General features: G+C 47.1%; 2 protein-coding genes across 16 annotated transcripts in view; both read left to right on the top strand.

Annotated features, from left to right (window-relative positions):
• The window catches only part of LOC149343146 (E3 SUMO-protein ligase PIAS2-like), an 83,416-nt gene extending 73,648 nt beyond the window's left edge, over window positions 1-9,768 (top strand). For 4 of the 6 annotated variants that reach the window (XM_089545687.1, XM_089545688.1, XM_089545690.1 and 1 more), the window contains 3 exons: window positions 819-985; window positions 4,498-4,541; window positions 7,962-9,768. In XM_089545687.1, the coding sequence (XP_089401813.1) occupies window positions 819-985; window positions 4,498-4,541; window positions 7,962-8,030 (280 nt within the window). In that variant the 3' untranslated portion in view covers window positions 8,031-9,768. Of the gene's footprint in view, window positions 1-818; window positions 986-4,497; window positions 4,542-7,961 lie in introns of those variants that run through there. The other 2 variants (XM_089545686.1, XR_016283098.1) reach the window with 2 other exon arrangements.
• A 2,199-nt stretch (window positions 9,769-11,967) lies between these two features.
• The window catches only part of polybromo (protein), an 82,155-nt gene continuing 81,714 nt past the window's right edge, over window positions 11,968-12,408 (top strand). For 8 of the 10 annotated variants that reach the window (XM_089545676.1, XM_089545677.1, XM_089545675.1 and 5 more), the window contains exon 1: window positions 11,969-12,134. The gene's annotated coding sequence lies outside the window, so the exon portion shown is untranslated. Of the gene's footprint in view, window positions 12,135-12,408 lie in introns of all 10 variants that reach the window. The other 2 variants (XM_089545679.1, XM_089545684.1) reach the window with 1 other exon arrangement.

Genomic DNA, 12,408 nt, shown 5'->3' with positions numbered 1-12,408 from the left:
TGACTGTACAGAGTCTAGTGAGAAAATGGACTTATTTTTGACTCTTCCAGCTTTGGGCATGTTAATGTGTGCAGAGGCTATTCTTGTCGAAGGCTCGTTAAGCCACAGTTGTTTCGGAGCACCAGTATTTACTCACATGACCCGGGAGGCATCCTTAATTAATGTGGAGCATCGGCGTGTGCTGCATGAATCAGATGCATTCCAAATGTGGTCAGCTTTGCCCCAGCAGGCAACCAGCTGGCAAAAGTCTTAGTTTCACGTGGTTTAGTGCTAGCCGGATGCGATGCTAGCAGTTTTGAAAAGTGCATGGCCCTGTTTGAAGAGCTCGTGGGAATGGTTGATCATGTTTTAGTCTTTTAGTATATCTGTTACACCCCTGACTTCTCTGCTGGAGAACTCTTGGGAATGGTGGGTCATGCTTAATTTAGTCTATTAGTATATCTGTTACGTAAACCCCCGACTTCATTGTATTCTTGGCCAAGGCACATACCTAATTAATGTTGTTTTCTTAACGGAGTTGTGTCTGCTGCTATTGTCTCGTCATTTCTTGTCTTGTTCGCTGGTTCCAAAGGTGTGTAGGTGATGATTTGTTAAGACGGCTGCTTACTGTGGGTTACGGGGTCACTTAGTGCCCAGCTAGCCCGACAGGCCAGCGTAGACGAAACGCGGCACACACCTGCCACCAAGGCTATGCTTTCAAATTGCTCATTCTTTTCTTCTGCATTCTCTTTGTGTGTCATAGTCGTGTTGTTTCTGCGCGAAACGTTTGAGGCAGTGGTGGGCACACCTAAACTCTGCCGTCTCCTACTACACCGCAGATCGCACGAGTCCTCAAGCTCCGGCCTGCCACCCTCCAGCCTGGCCAGCAGCTCCCTCTACCCCGGGATGCCTGTGATGGATGCGGGCACCCCACCCTACTACCCCCCTGTGTCGAGTCCTTACCAAGAGTATTTCACTCCAGCGCATACCATGTACCACTATGGCAGTAAGTCATTCTCTTTACTGCTCATTGAATGGCGGTGTCGTTGTCAGGCTGGTAATGCATACCTGCCACTTATTGGTAATGCATACCATACCTGTAATGCATGCCTGTACCAGCTCATTTTTACTCCCTTCTTAAATCCGAGCTTTGCATCTAGAGCTGTTGGCCAGTTTGGTTTCACCTCATTTTCGCGGACGAAGTCTGACCCTAGATCTACTGTTTGAAAGCTTGCGTATCGGCTTGCATAGGTTCAAGGAAAAATGCTGCTGGGGCCTCATTATAAAGCCCACATATAGCTACTAGGACTTATGCATTTCACCTGTCCGAATTTTGCTTTAAGTGTGCCTGCCCTGCATTTCTGTGCACTTAACATAAAAGGGGACAGTTGCAGTTAGCTTGACTGTCACATTGGTGTCTATGTTGCGAAGTGGAGACAGGCAGGGTGAGTGTCCTTAGTATAGCTTTATTATTTGTGCAGTCATCTCTGGATTGAGGGAAAAGATTTAAAACAGTATCTGTCACTTGGCTATAGTACATGAGGCTAGAGTTTAAATCTAGCTTGAATAGGAGTGTCATGACTTGCTGTTCCTGAATGTTTGGTTCTAGAAACACGGTAGTCGAAGGGCAAAGTTTTAAGCTGATTGAACAAAGCTGATGAGGCATGTGGTGTGCATACATGTTAATCAGGGAAGTAATGCAGTTATCAAAATAAAACAGTACTTGAAATGAGAGATGGACAACTAGTCCAAGCAAAAGTGTGTCATGCCACTTGCAGTGTCATCTTGGGCTCTTACCTGGGAGCTTTTGTGCAGAACCAGGTTTAGGGATAACAGTGAGAATAGAGGGAAGATTTCATGATCTCTGCAACATCAGGCTTGTTTTGCTGCTGTCTCATGGTCGCTGCTTTCATAGGAATCCGAAACAGGGCTCTAGGGTCAAAGCAGTAATAACACCTTTTGTGGAAACTCTTACGCAGAAGTCTGTAAAAAAAAGAAGTTATGCAGAGTGTTATTGCCAGGCTTTTCTGCCAATGTGGAGAGCAGTCTGTGCAGTCTGAGCTTGCTGGACAGCTGTTAACAGACCGCTATCAGCTTATGTGTAGCCAGCATGTGTGGCCAGTTGTGAAGCTGGATTTGCTTGCTTTGCATGGATCAGAGAAAACTTTGCTCAAAATACACTTGACGTGTTAGAATGGGTGTGATTTTTATTCACACCGGTGCTTTGTGGCTGAGCCATGAGATGGTCTTTGCATATCGATTTTGTTTCTTTTTTAAAAAAAAAAGAGCGGACATGTCACATGGGCCTTCATCAGCTGTTACACAAATGGAATAGTCTGTGATCCCCTTGTGATGTGTAATAGAGTTAACGATTCAGTACAACAGGTCTTTTGTGTTACCACTCTTAAGGTTTAACGCCTGGTGTGCAGCAAGCCCAGATGACCTGTCACGGCATTTGGTAATTTCTGCTGAGTATTTACTTTACCTTGTCTGCTGGTGCAAGTGGAACTTGAGGTGGTGGTTGTCTGGCTACTGGCATGCAGGCATGCCCAGTTAATCTCTATGCACAACATTTTAAGTGTGCGTCATCAGAAAGAGTAAGCCAGCCGCCGCGGTGGCTCAGTGGCTATGGTGCTTGGCTGCTGTCCCGAAAGACGCGGGTTCGATCCTGGCCGCGGCGGGTCAATTTCTTTGGAGGAGAAATTCGAGGCCCGTGTACTGTGCGATATCAGTGCACGTTAAAGAACCCCAGGTGGTCGAAATTTCCGGAGCCCTCCACTACGGCGTCTCTCATAGCCTGAGTCGCTTTGGGACGTTAAACCCCATAAACCAACCAACCAACCAAATACTTAGCAGTGTGCAAAGTAAGCCTCTTCATGAGTATTTGCACAAATATAGTGAGGTTTTTATTTTTTTTTCAAATCACCTCCTTCAGAACACACGTTCAGTTTTTTTGTTTTTTTTTCCTGCTTTTCGAATATCTACCTCAGCATCAACCATCCCACTCTTGATCCTTGAGGAGTAGTCAGCTCATTGACAGCCTTGATGCTATGGAAGGAAGTGGTGCGGCTTACATGGGCAGAGGCTATGATTGTGGAAAGAAGGCAGCTCAGGCAGTTGAGAAAGGGAAGGCAGTGAAAGAGCTGGGGGGAGTAGGAAAGGATGAACAGAGAACTGTGCAGCAGAAAGCAGAGGCACGGTGGCGCAGCCTTTCGTGTTAATGCGTAGCAGGCTTTGCGATACTCACTTGTGTTGGTTTCTGACATGTTGCCTTTCAAATGACATTGACGGCATAAAATACTGTGCTGTGTTGTAGCCCTTGGCTGTGCTTGACGTAGCTAATTAAAAGTAGAGTGGGTCCAGGAATGTGAGTTAATGACGTCCTAGTCGAAATTGAGAAGGAAGAAATAGGCGTGGGCAGGGAACGTAATGCGAAGGCATGATAACTGGCGGTTGTTAGGGGTCCTGGAGAAGGCAAGTGTAGCGGGGGGCAGCAGAAAGTCAAGTAAGCAGATGAGATGAGAAAGCGGCCGGAGCAGGCACATGATAGGGTTAATTGGAGGGATATGGGAGAGGCCGTCGTCTTGCAGTTGGATGCAGTTTGGCTGCTGCTGCTGTTAATGATGTGTGGTGCTAGCAGTTTGACCTCGTGTTTTATTTGTGCAAATATGGTAATGCCACTTGGCATGTAATGTTTTGTTTTATTTGATGAAAGCTGCAGTCTGCTAGCTTCACCTTGCTACTGAAGGTATAGTGTTTGACAGCTGTAGGGAACATGTGCAGTAAAACAATTCCTCGAGCACTTGTGCAATTTTTATGCAAGTATTTTGGGAAGAGTTTTGAAGAAAATTTGCTGCAAAAAACTCGTTGAAATGCATGCCATTGGATTCTCTTGACACCAAGGAATGCAATAAGGGTAAAATTATCATCGTGGCTATCATAGAACTTGGGTTATAGGGTACTGAAGCTGCCACTTCAGAAACAGGAATACACACTTTTCTTCTCATTTCTGAAGCGACAACTTCAAAACTCTATAACTTAAGTTCTATCACAGCCAGGATGATAATTTTACCCTTATTGTATTCCCTGGTGTCAAGAGAACCCAATGGCACACATTTCAGCGAGTTTCCTGCAGCAAATTTCCTTCAAAAACTTTTCCCAAAATCCTTGCATAAAAATTACACAAATGCTCAAGGAATTGTTTTACATGAAATTAAATGGCATATCTAGAATCAGCGCATAAAAATACATGTGGCCTGAAAATTTCATAACTGTGACTTCATTAATAAAATTTTTTTTTTCAAGACCAGGGTCCCCCTCCTTGAACTAGCATGAGGGTTGCCATCCCGTGGTGTCTTGGTTATTACGATTTGGTTCTTGTTCCAGAGAAACATTGGTTGTGTTCACTAAGTTCCTCCTCCTTTTTTAAAAATACAGGCGCGGTGCTTACAGAATATATTCACGGATTGTATTTTTGATCACAGGTTTTGACCTCTTCTTGTGCATTTTCTGTTTCAGACTTTGACTTGTATTCGCTACTCACCAATGATTCGGAGCGATCCGTAAGTCGTATTTCATGCCATGTCTTCTTGCTGCACAAGTGCTTGTTGTTTCACCTGGCACTGCTGCCTGGCCTGTTCTTGTCATGATGCGATCTGCAGTGCAGTGTTATGAGCTTTGCTCTGCATTTTAAAAGTGCCCGTTGCTAAATTCATAGGTGTGTGTGTGTAGCAAGGTAAAGTGCATTAAAAAAAAAAAATCTTATTCAAAGTGTGCCACATAACAAAAGTATAAATGCAACAGAGAACAACACACGCGGTATAACACAGTAGAACAAGAAAAGAAAATGTACACAAAAGTGAACATACTTTTTTTATTATCTTGCAGCATTGGTATTTGTGACAGTATACCAAGCACAGTATACTTATCCACAATCTGAGCCATGTGATGTTTGCTTGGTTTTAATCATGTGCACCTCCCATTTGGTCAAAAAAAGTGTTTACTCATAGGCATGGTATCATACACCATCGTGGCCAAACGTAATCAGGCTACATGGTTTGCTTCCAACTCGTATAGTGTGGAGCCCTTATGGCTTTTCTCAGGATTGGAAGGTCTTGAAAGGTGGAGGCAAGTGTTCTCGTCACCTTGCAGAGATTCAGTGCTTGAGAAGCAAACCATGCATCCTGGTTACTTTTGGCAGAGATGGTACCTGGCATGTGTCATGTACCAAAGGCACTGTAACATGTGCAGTGCATTGGCAATGCAATGGTAAAGTCTTTTAAGTGTGTACGCTGCCCAGTCCTTCCATTTTCATGCAATTACGTTTCTGTGCTGGGCTTAACTCACTGGGCCTCTTCGATTACCTACCTACGACTGCCCACGGGCTGTCGGGATTCAGTGCCAGGCGTCTATATTTTTCTTGGGTTATGCTGCCCACTGGCCTCGGACATCTCCAGTGGCTTCCAAGGTTCTCAGTATCGGTTGATTTCAGGTTGCCTGTAGGCTTCTAAAGCTGCCTGCATGTCTCTGATCTGGTTGCACCGTGGTAGCTAGCAGATGACGGAAGAGGTGGGGAGCGCATGCAGCTGTTTTAGGATGCACCCCGAGGACCACAGCACCTCATGCGCTACCTCCTTCGATCCTCTATGCATCACAGGCGGTTGGTTTACTGCGCTATCGCATTTTGATGTCTTTTTATGGCATCTCGCTTCCCATCTCGTTTCGCTTTTCACACGTGCAGACGTGCTCCTCTCCTTGAGCAACCTATTTTGTTTGTGACAGATGCAGAAACAAGTGGTGCTCACGTAGTTTGTGTCCAGAAAATATTTCGGCTATCAAGCCAGTGCATTCTTTGCTTAGTGGAGTTCCATGCTTTGGCCTTTCCTGCAAGAGGCCACAGATTCCATTGCTGAGTTCACTCTCAATACACATGCATGCATACTCATCGTCACTGTGAAAAACAGTGCGAAAATATTGAACCCCCTAGCACGAGGTAGGCTTCGCCGCACTACACAAGTGTCTGGTGGAGAGCGCGCCCACTGCAGGTTTCATATGTACCCCCTTTGCCAAAAGTAATCGAGCAACAGATTTTTGCTTCTCAACCATATAATGGAGCCTTTACGGCACCCCTCAAGACCGAAAGGTGCCAGAACGTCAGGACAAGGGTTCACGTTACTTTGCACAGATTCGGAGATTAAGGGCTGCCATAGGTGCTTCGCTACGATGCTTAGAAACAAACCATAGTTGCCGGGTTGGTTACTTTTGCAAAGCACTCTTTTATGCACTGCATAAAAGAGTGCTTCCAAATCGTGGTCTGTCTCTGCTAAAGTTTTCATTTTCATTCGCTTGTCAAGCAGGCTCGTGGTATGTGCATGTGATGTGCAAAGACTGTGCCAAATTGAAAGTGCAGTATAGATTTACTTTGTTAGCTTGCTGAAAAAAAAAAAAAAAATGGTTTTCAATGGGACAGAGATTGGGAAACAAAAAAATGCATTACTGGGCAAATTTCGTTGGATTGAGGTTTGTTATATCGAGGTTCAGCTGTATCAACATTGCCATGCTTCTGCTCCTAGCTCCGCAGACACGAGCTTCGGGAGGATTGCCTGTGGACGCGTGCTCATGATCATATGTGCCCGTTCTGCGCTAACCCGGGCGGCTAGCCAGCAGATGGTGGACTGATTCACCGCTCAAAACATGCAGGAATTCAAGGACGCAGAAATTGCGATATGCTCAGCAAATTCAATCACAAGATTTGTGTGTGATCTTGTGAGCGAGCCAGACAATTGAACACGTTGCATATCGGGGTGCATTGGGGTGAGTTGCTGCCACCCTTCGGTCAGCAACGATCTTGAACGAAAGTTCTGAGAGTGCAGCCACTACTTGAATGTTTTGAGAATCTCCCAAAGCATCTCTGGTTCACCTCAGCGCAGATTGCGCCGACAACCACGGTGCCGATATGGGGTTACTGCGCACCATTTGTGCATGCACAAGAACACAGTTGTCTGTGTAACCTATGCTCTTGATGAACATGGCGTTGTTTGTGCCCTCGTAGAGCCCATTTCCTCCATGCACGTGTGCAGTGAAAGCAGGACTTGAGAGCGACGCCTTCATGTGGTGCAGCGGAGAGCTGCCTTGGCCACCCTGAAGGCCGTCCTGAGTGCAGGGATGTGGTGGTGGTTGCCTGGTCACGTGACCACGATGCGCTTTCCTCTCGGGGACGAACCTGGCTGTTAGTGGGTTGCCCCAGCCTGGTTAATCGAAGAGGCCTGGTGTTTGAAGGTGCTAGGTGACACGCCTGAAAAACGGGGAGAAAAAAAAAAGAATAGAAAAGGAAAATATTGCAAAACTGTCAGTCTGCTGCGGCCAGACGCTCGACTTGTGTAAGCTTCTGCCCTGCCTGGGATGGTACGCGGAAGGGCACGATGCATTGGAGGCTGTCGATGCCAGTGATTAATTCACAGCTCTACCGTTGGCTATTGTGTGCTTGCCTGTTTGCTCAGTGCAACAGAGCACTGCATGTAAAATGTTTTCATTGTACTGGCAGCATCTGGTTCTCTATTCTACTTCCCATAATATCGTTACCTGTCTAAAATGATTTTGCAAAGAATTTCGTCCTCTATTCAACACTAAAATTTTAAAAAATTCTCCTGTGCTTTCCTTGGTTTGAGTGACTGTTGGGTTCTTTTGTATATCTTAACTCCTCATCTCCTTGTCTGCAACTTGTATTCTACACTTGTGATTGGGTGGACGGTTCCTTTTCGTGATTCTAGGAGCGTGTGGTTCCATCTCATTTCATGTGCATCTCTGGGCCACACAAAATATACTCGCAGATAAGGGTAGTTGGGCATATTGTAACGGACAGGAGCATTCATTACTCTGTGTGTGCACCACACACCTGCACACGTAGGTGATACAAAGATAGAGAACTTGCCAGTGCCCATAATTAACTGCAACAAACCCGTCTGTGGTTTGTCTGCCTTCAGATTCCTTCATATTCCACAGGACTTGCTCACAAGGCCCGCACCACTCCAGACATAATCTCCCTGGACTGACCAAACTGACGGGCTTGGAAGCGGAGCCAGCACTGGTGGACTATATGAGTTCCTAACGGCGGACAAGGCCGCCTGTGCATCCTTCCAGTGCCCGCAGACACAGGACACTATACTACACCTGCGCCACAAAGGACGCTCTCCTTGCAAGATCTTTCTGTGCTCGCGCGCGTGCGTGTGTGTGTACATAAGTGATTCCGGTCTCCTTCAAGAAGCAACCCCACTGATGGCGGACAGGATGTGTGTGCATGCCAACAGCCATGGTCGCCTAGCGCGGTGCTTGGTGGAGAAAAGACACTCTGGTGAAGCACTGAGGTGGTCGTCGCGAAACAAAGTGGGTGTTTTGTTTGCTTCCGGCCGGCAATTTCCACGTCTTATCTTCACTGCTATGACACAACTGCTCTTGGCAAATTTCCTCACGATGGTCAGGTCTGTGGCATAATTTATTGACTGCCTGCGTGTTCTTATTGGAGGGCCTCTGTTCTTTATTGGACTAGTCTACAGAGGGGAAATGTGCTATTTTTTGTTCCTTCTGTTCTTATCATCGCGAGGATGAGTGTTGTGAGTAGACCTGGCCGAGCGGCGCTGCTGTAAGCCTGCTGACGCCAGTGGATACTTAACTGCCTGCAAGCAGCTACCAAAAAGGGTCCATGCACATTGTAACAGCTGTGGAGAAGAGTGAAACTGAACAACGGACACCACACGTGTGATTACAAGTATTCTTGTGTCGACAAGTGATGCCTCACAGCTAACATCTATGGGGTTTTGCTGCATTGCGAAGCTTCACTACAATTGACACTGCTGGGTTCCAGCACACTACTACGAGTTAGAAGAAAGCAAAGAATAGCTGGCATTTTTGTTCTGGGCTACTGCAAGAAGGCGTAGCATGGCATCTTGTGTTCACAAGCTGATGTATTTTCTTTAACCTGAAGGCTTTCTAAATGCTTTCTTTCTTTGTTTCATTCTGAGTTTCCCATGGCTTCTCTCTCATTGGGTTGCCCGTTTTCAAGGGAACTGTGCCAAGAGGAGCGATCTTGAATTTATATATGGAGTTATAGTATGTGCACTGTTGAAGCAAAAACAATAAACTGCATTTTCTGTCAGATGCCTTATTTTTTTTCTTGCACATTGTGCCATTGCAGATGTGCTTCTTATATTAAAATGTTCAGTAACTGTTATGCTGAGTACTTGACTGCGCTGGTAAGCTGCTGTTTCACGCTGTTTAATGCTGAGTGTTTCATGATTTCTGTGGAATTGGTTATCCCTTTTTTGGCAGGTAGCACTAAGAGTAACAAACAGCCTCGGGCTTGTACAGCCTTGTATGCATACATTGAAATGCAGAACAGTTTGCTGCATTCTGTTAAAAACTTTCCTCTGTGCACATGGTAGTGCTGGTGCAATGTACTGCTTCAATTCTTTTTACATTTGCAGTGTTCCTTCAGATGCATGCTTGGTTAGCTGCTGGTCTGCATTGCTTACGCTGCAAGAGATGAATGGAGCAACTTGTGTATTGCAGACTTTTTTTTTTCCTGTCAGCATTTCAGTCACGAAGCACCTGTACATAGCCATTATCAGATCATGTAGATAGCCCCCTCCCTCCCCTATTTCTGCCATTATCTAAACTATTATTAGCAGTTCTGTTACGAGGCTACAGAGTTGAATTTTTTGATGTCAAGCTGCATCGTGTATTAACAGATTTGTATCTATTTCTTGCCCAAAATAAAGGATCTTTGTTATATGATTTTGTGTGGTATTATGTGGACGTTTATCACTGCTTCCTACCATGCTAGCGGTCTTCATGTCCACGCCGTCGACGGTTGCCTGGCAGGTAACTGTGCAGTCGCTTATACTTGTTGGCATTTGGTTTGCATGGTGGTGCTGAAAAAATTTTCCAGCCCCTGGTGTCCTGCAAGATTGTTTTGCTGCTGACAGCACAAACGCAGTGAACTATTATTGTTTGCTGTCAACTTTGAGCTTTTTTTCTTGCCTTCAAGCATGACCCAGCTAGACCGTGCAACAAGTAACTGCTGTCTCGCTCGGCAGATAAAATGCATGATAGCAGAATACTAATCAAATACACATTTGAACAATTAACAAGTCTGAGTGCAGATTTTGCCATACTGCAATGAGTTAACTAAACGCGATGAAGGTGGCTCTTTCAATAAAATAGCTGTTTATTCATAAAAGGGAGAGTCAGCCTGTTTGCACCGGATAAAAAGTACATTCAACAGTCCATTCTTCACTGTGCACACCCTTGTCGCCAGACACTTTTGAGGGACCTCTCTTAGAGGCCTGTATACAAGTTTGCACCAGCAGTTTCTCGGCATCAGCCACTTGGTCGCTGCTTGCAGAGGAAGTGTCTGTTCCTCCTGATGCACTTTCTTGCGTGGCATTCACCACAGCCTGCGACGATGCTTTTCTTTTCATGTAGGCAGCCTTGTTTTGAAGTACCTTACGCAGATGCCTGCAGAAGTCGCACAGTCTACTGGAAGCAGGGGTAAGCAGGTCGCACTGGATGCTGTGCAATCTTTCCCCGTGTACTTTGCAATTATCGAAGGTCGCAATGTTGAACTCCGCTGCCGACGCGGCACCCTGGCAAAAAGCGAGCGCGTCCAATTTGTTCAAGAAGTCCAGCACGCCCTGGGCCCCTACCACGCTAGCGGTCTTCACGTCCACGCCGTCGACGGTCGCCTGGCAGGTAACTGTGCCGTCGCTGTTCTCTTCGCACGTCACCAGCTTCGTGAGCGTCGGCCTCCCACCGAACATCGCGCAAAAGCTGAAGGCCACGTGTCTGCTCGAGTGCTGAACATAGTGGAGTGACCAGTACCTGTTTGGAAGCAAGGCTTTGTTGAACTTTGCCAGGAATGCCGGTGCTTCCACGCCGGGCACGGGCGGGCAGCTGAGTGGGTTCTTCGTGACGCGGGGCTCGTTGGCAGCAGAACTTTTCGATGCCACAGGCGGTTCGGGCGTAGAGGCGGCGGTGTTCACTGACACAGTGCCACACGGTAGCACGGGCGTCACGGGCACCGCAGCCGCCGAGCTGGGCACACAGGCGGGCGCGGAGCCCGTCTTTCTGGGAAGAGGCGGCGATGCTTTGCGCGCAGTCACAATGTGAGGCGTGAGCGTTCGTTTAACAGCCGGCTTTGCCCTGACTGGCGGAGAAGCGAGCACAATCACTTCTCCGACGCACTCGACATCGTCGCAAGAGTCTGAGGACATGTCGTATTCGGCGTCATCTGGTTCGCTGACTCGTCTGTCTCCAGGCTGGTCCTGGGCACAGTAGTCGCGCGAGGCAGGCGGTACTTCTTCCGTTGTCTCCGTTTCATCGGTAGAGTCCGCGTTGTCGTCACCACTGGCGTATTTGCTCGGTCTATCCCAACGCGGTCGGAGCGTTAATTCAGATGCTCGGCGGCGAGACCGCGGTAGCCGCGCTAGCTGACGCGTGGGGACAGCCTCCGGTAGTAGCAGTGGCCTGTTGCGCGGAATCTCGACGAGCTCGCCGTTAATCGTGTGCTTATAACTTTTGCAAACATACCGGCTTTCAAAATGCCTCTCGCAGACGACACACTTTTTCTCCAGCGTCTTTCCGCAAACGGACAGTGCCTCCTTCCAAACTTTGAAGCGTTCGTGGTCGGCCGGAACAGCGAAAAGCGATAACTTTTGCCCGCCGTCACTCTTGCATCCAGGAACGAAGCAGTGTCTCTGCCGAATAGACTTAGACATAGCTAACAAGCGTTTTCAATAAAAAATACTCTATATTATAAAGGGGATGCAGGGAAACTCGCGAACGAATCATAAATAATAAGGTTGACTAGAGGATCACTGGTCCACCGTACACCCGCCATTAAATGATGATGCGCTGGTTGCGCCATCTGCGCTGTCGCGAAAAAGCCTGCGCGCCATGCTGCGCGCGTTTTTCTTTTTTCATCTCGCTGTTTCTCCCGAGAAACGAGAATTAGCGAGAACTCTGCGGGGGCTTCGCTTGGGTTCGCAAAAATGTTTGCTGTTTGACGGCTAATTGTTAATCACAGACTGCTAAGATCAGAGTTTAGCGTGTATTTCTGTGTGTGAAGCGGCCTCCTCTTCTGTCATCGTTTGAGCGCACTGGTAATATGCGGCTTTTTGCTTGTCTTTGTCATGACCAGCCGGTTACAACATGGGCCTGGCCCAGCCGCGATCGTCGCTCACTGGGATTGGAGTTGTGAACTGTTGCTGCTATTTCAAGTCGTAGGAAGCGTAACCTTTTTACCGCTCTTTGGCGGCGGTAACTGTTACGAACTGAATTACTAGAAACTCAGCTCTTTAACCGCGATTCCTGCAGTTGAAGCGCGTTTGGTAAACGTGCTAGTGAGACGTAAACATGAAGCGATGCGCGTGTCCC

This window comes from Amblyomma mixtum, chromosome 5 (genome assembly GCF_055824585.1).
Source record: "Amblyomma mixtum isolate Tamu chromosome 5, ASM5582458v1, whole genome shotgun sequence".
NCBI classification, from domain to species: domain Eukaryota; kingdom Metazoa; phylum Arthropoda; class Arachnida; order Ixodida; family Ixodidae; genus Amblyomma; species Amblyomma mixtum.
Note: the sequence above shows the minus strand (reverse complement) of the source record. Positions and strands in the feature narration are given on the sequence as shown.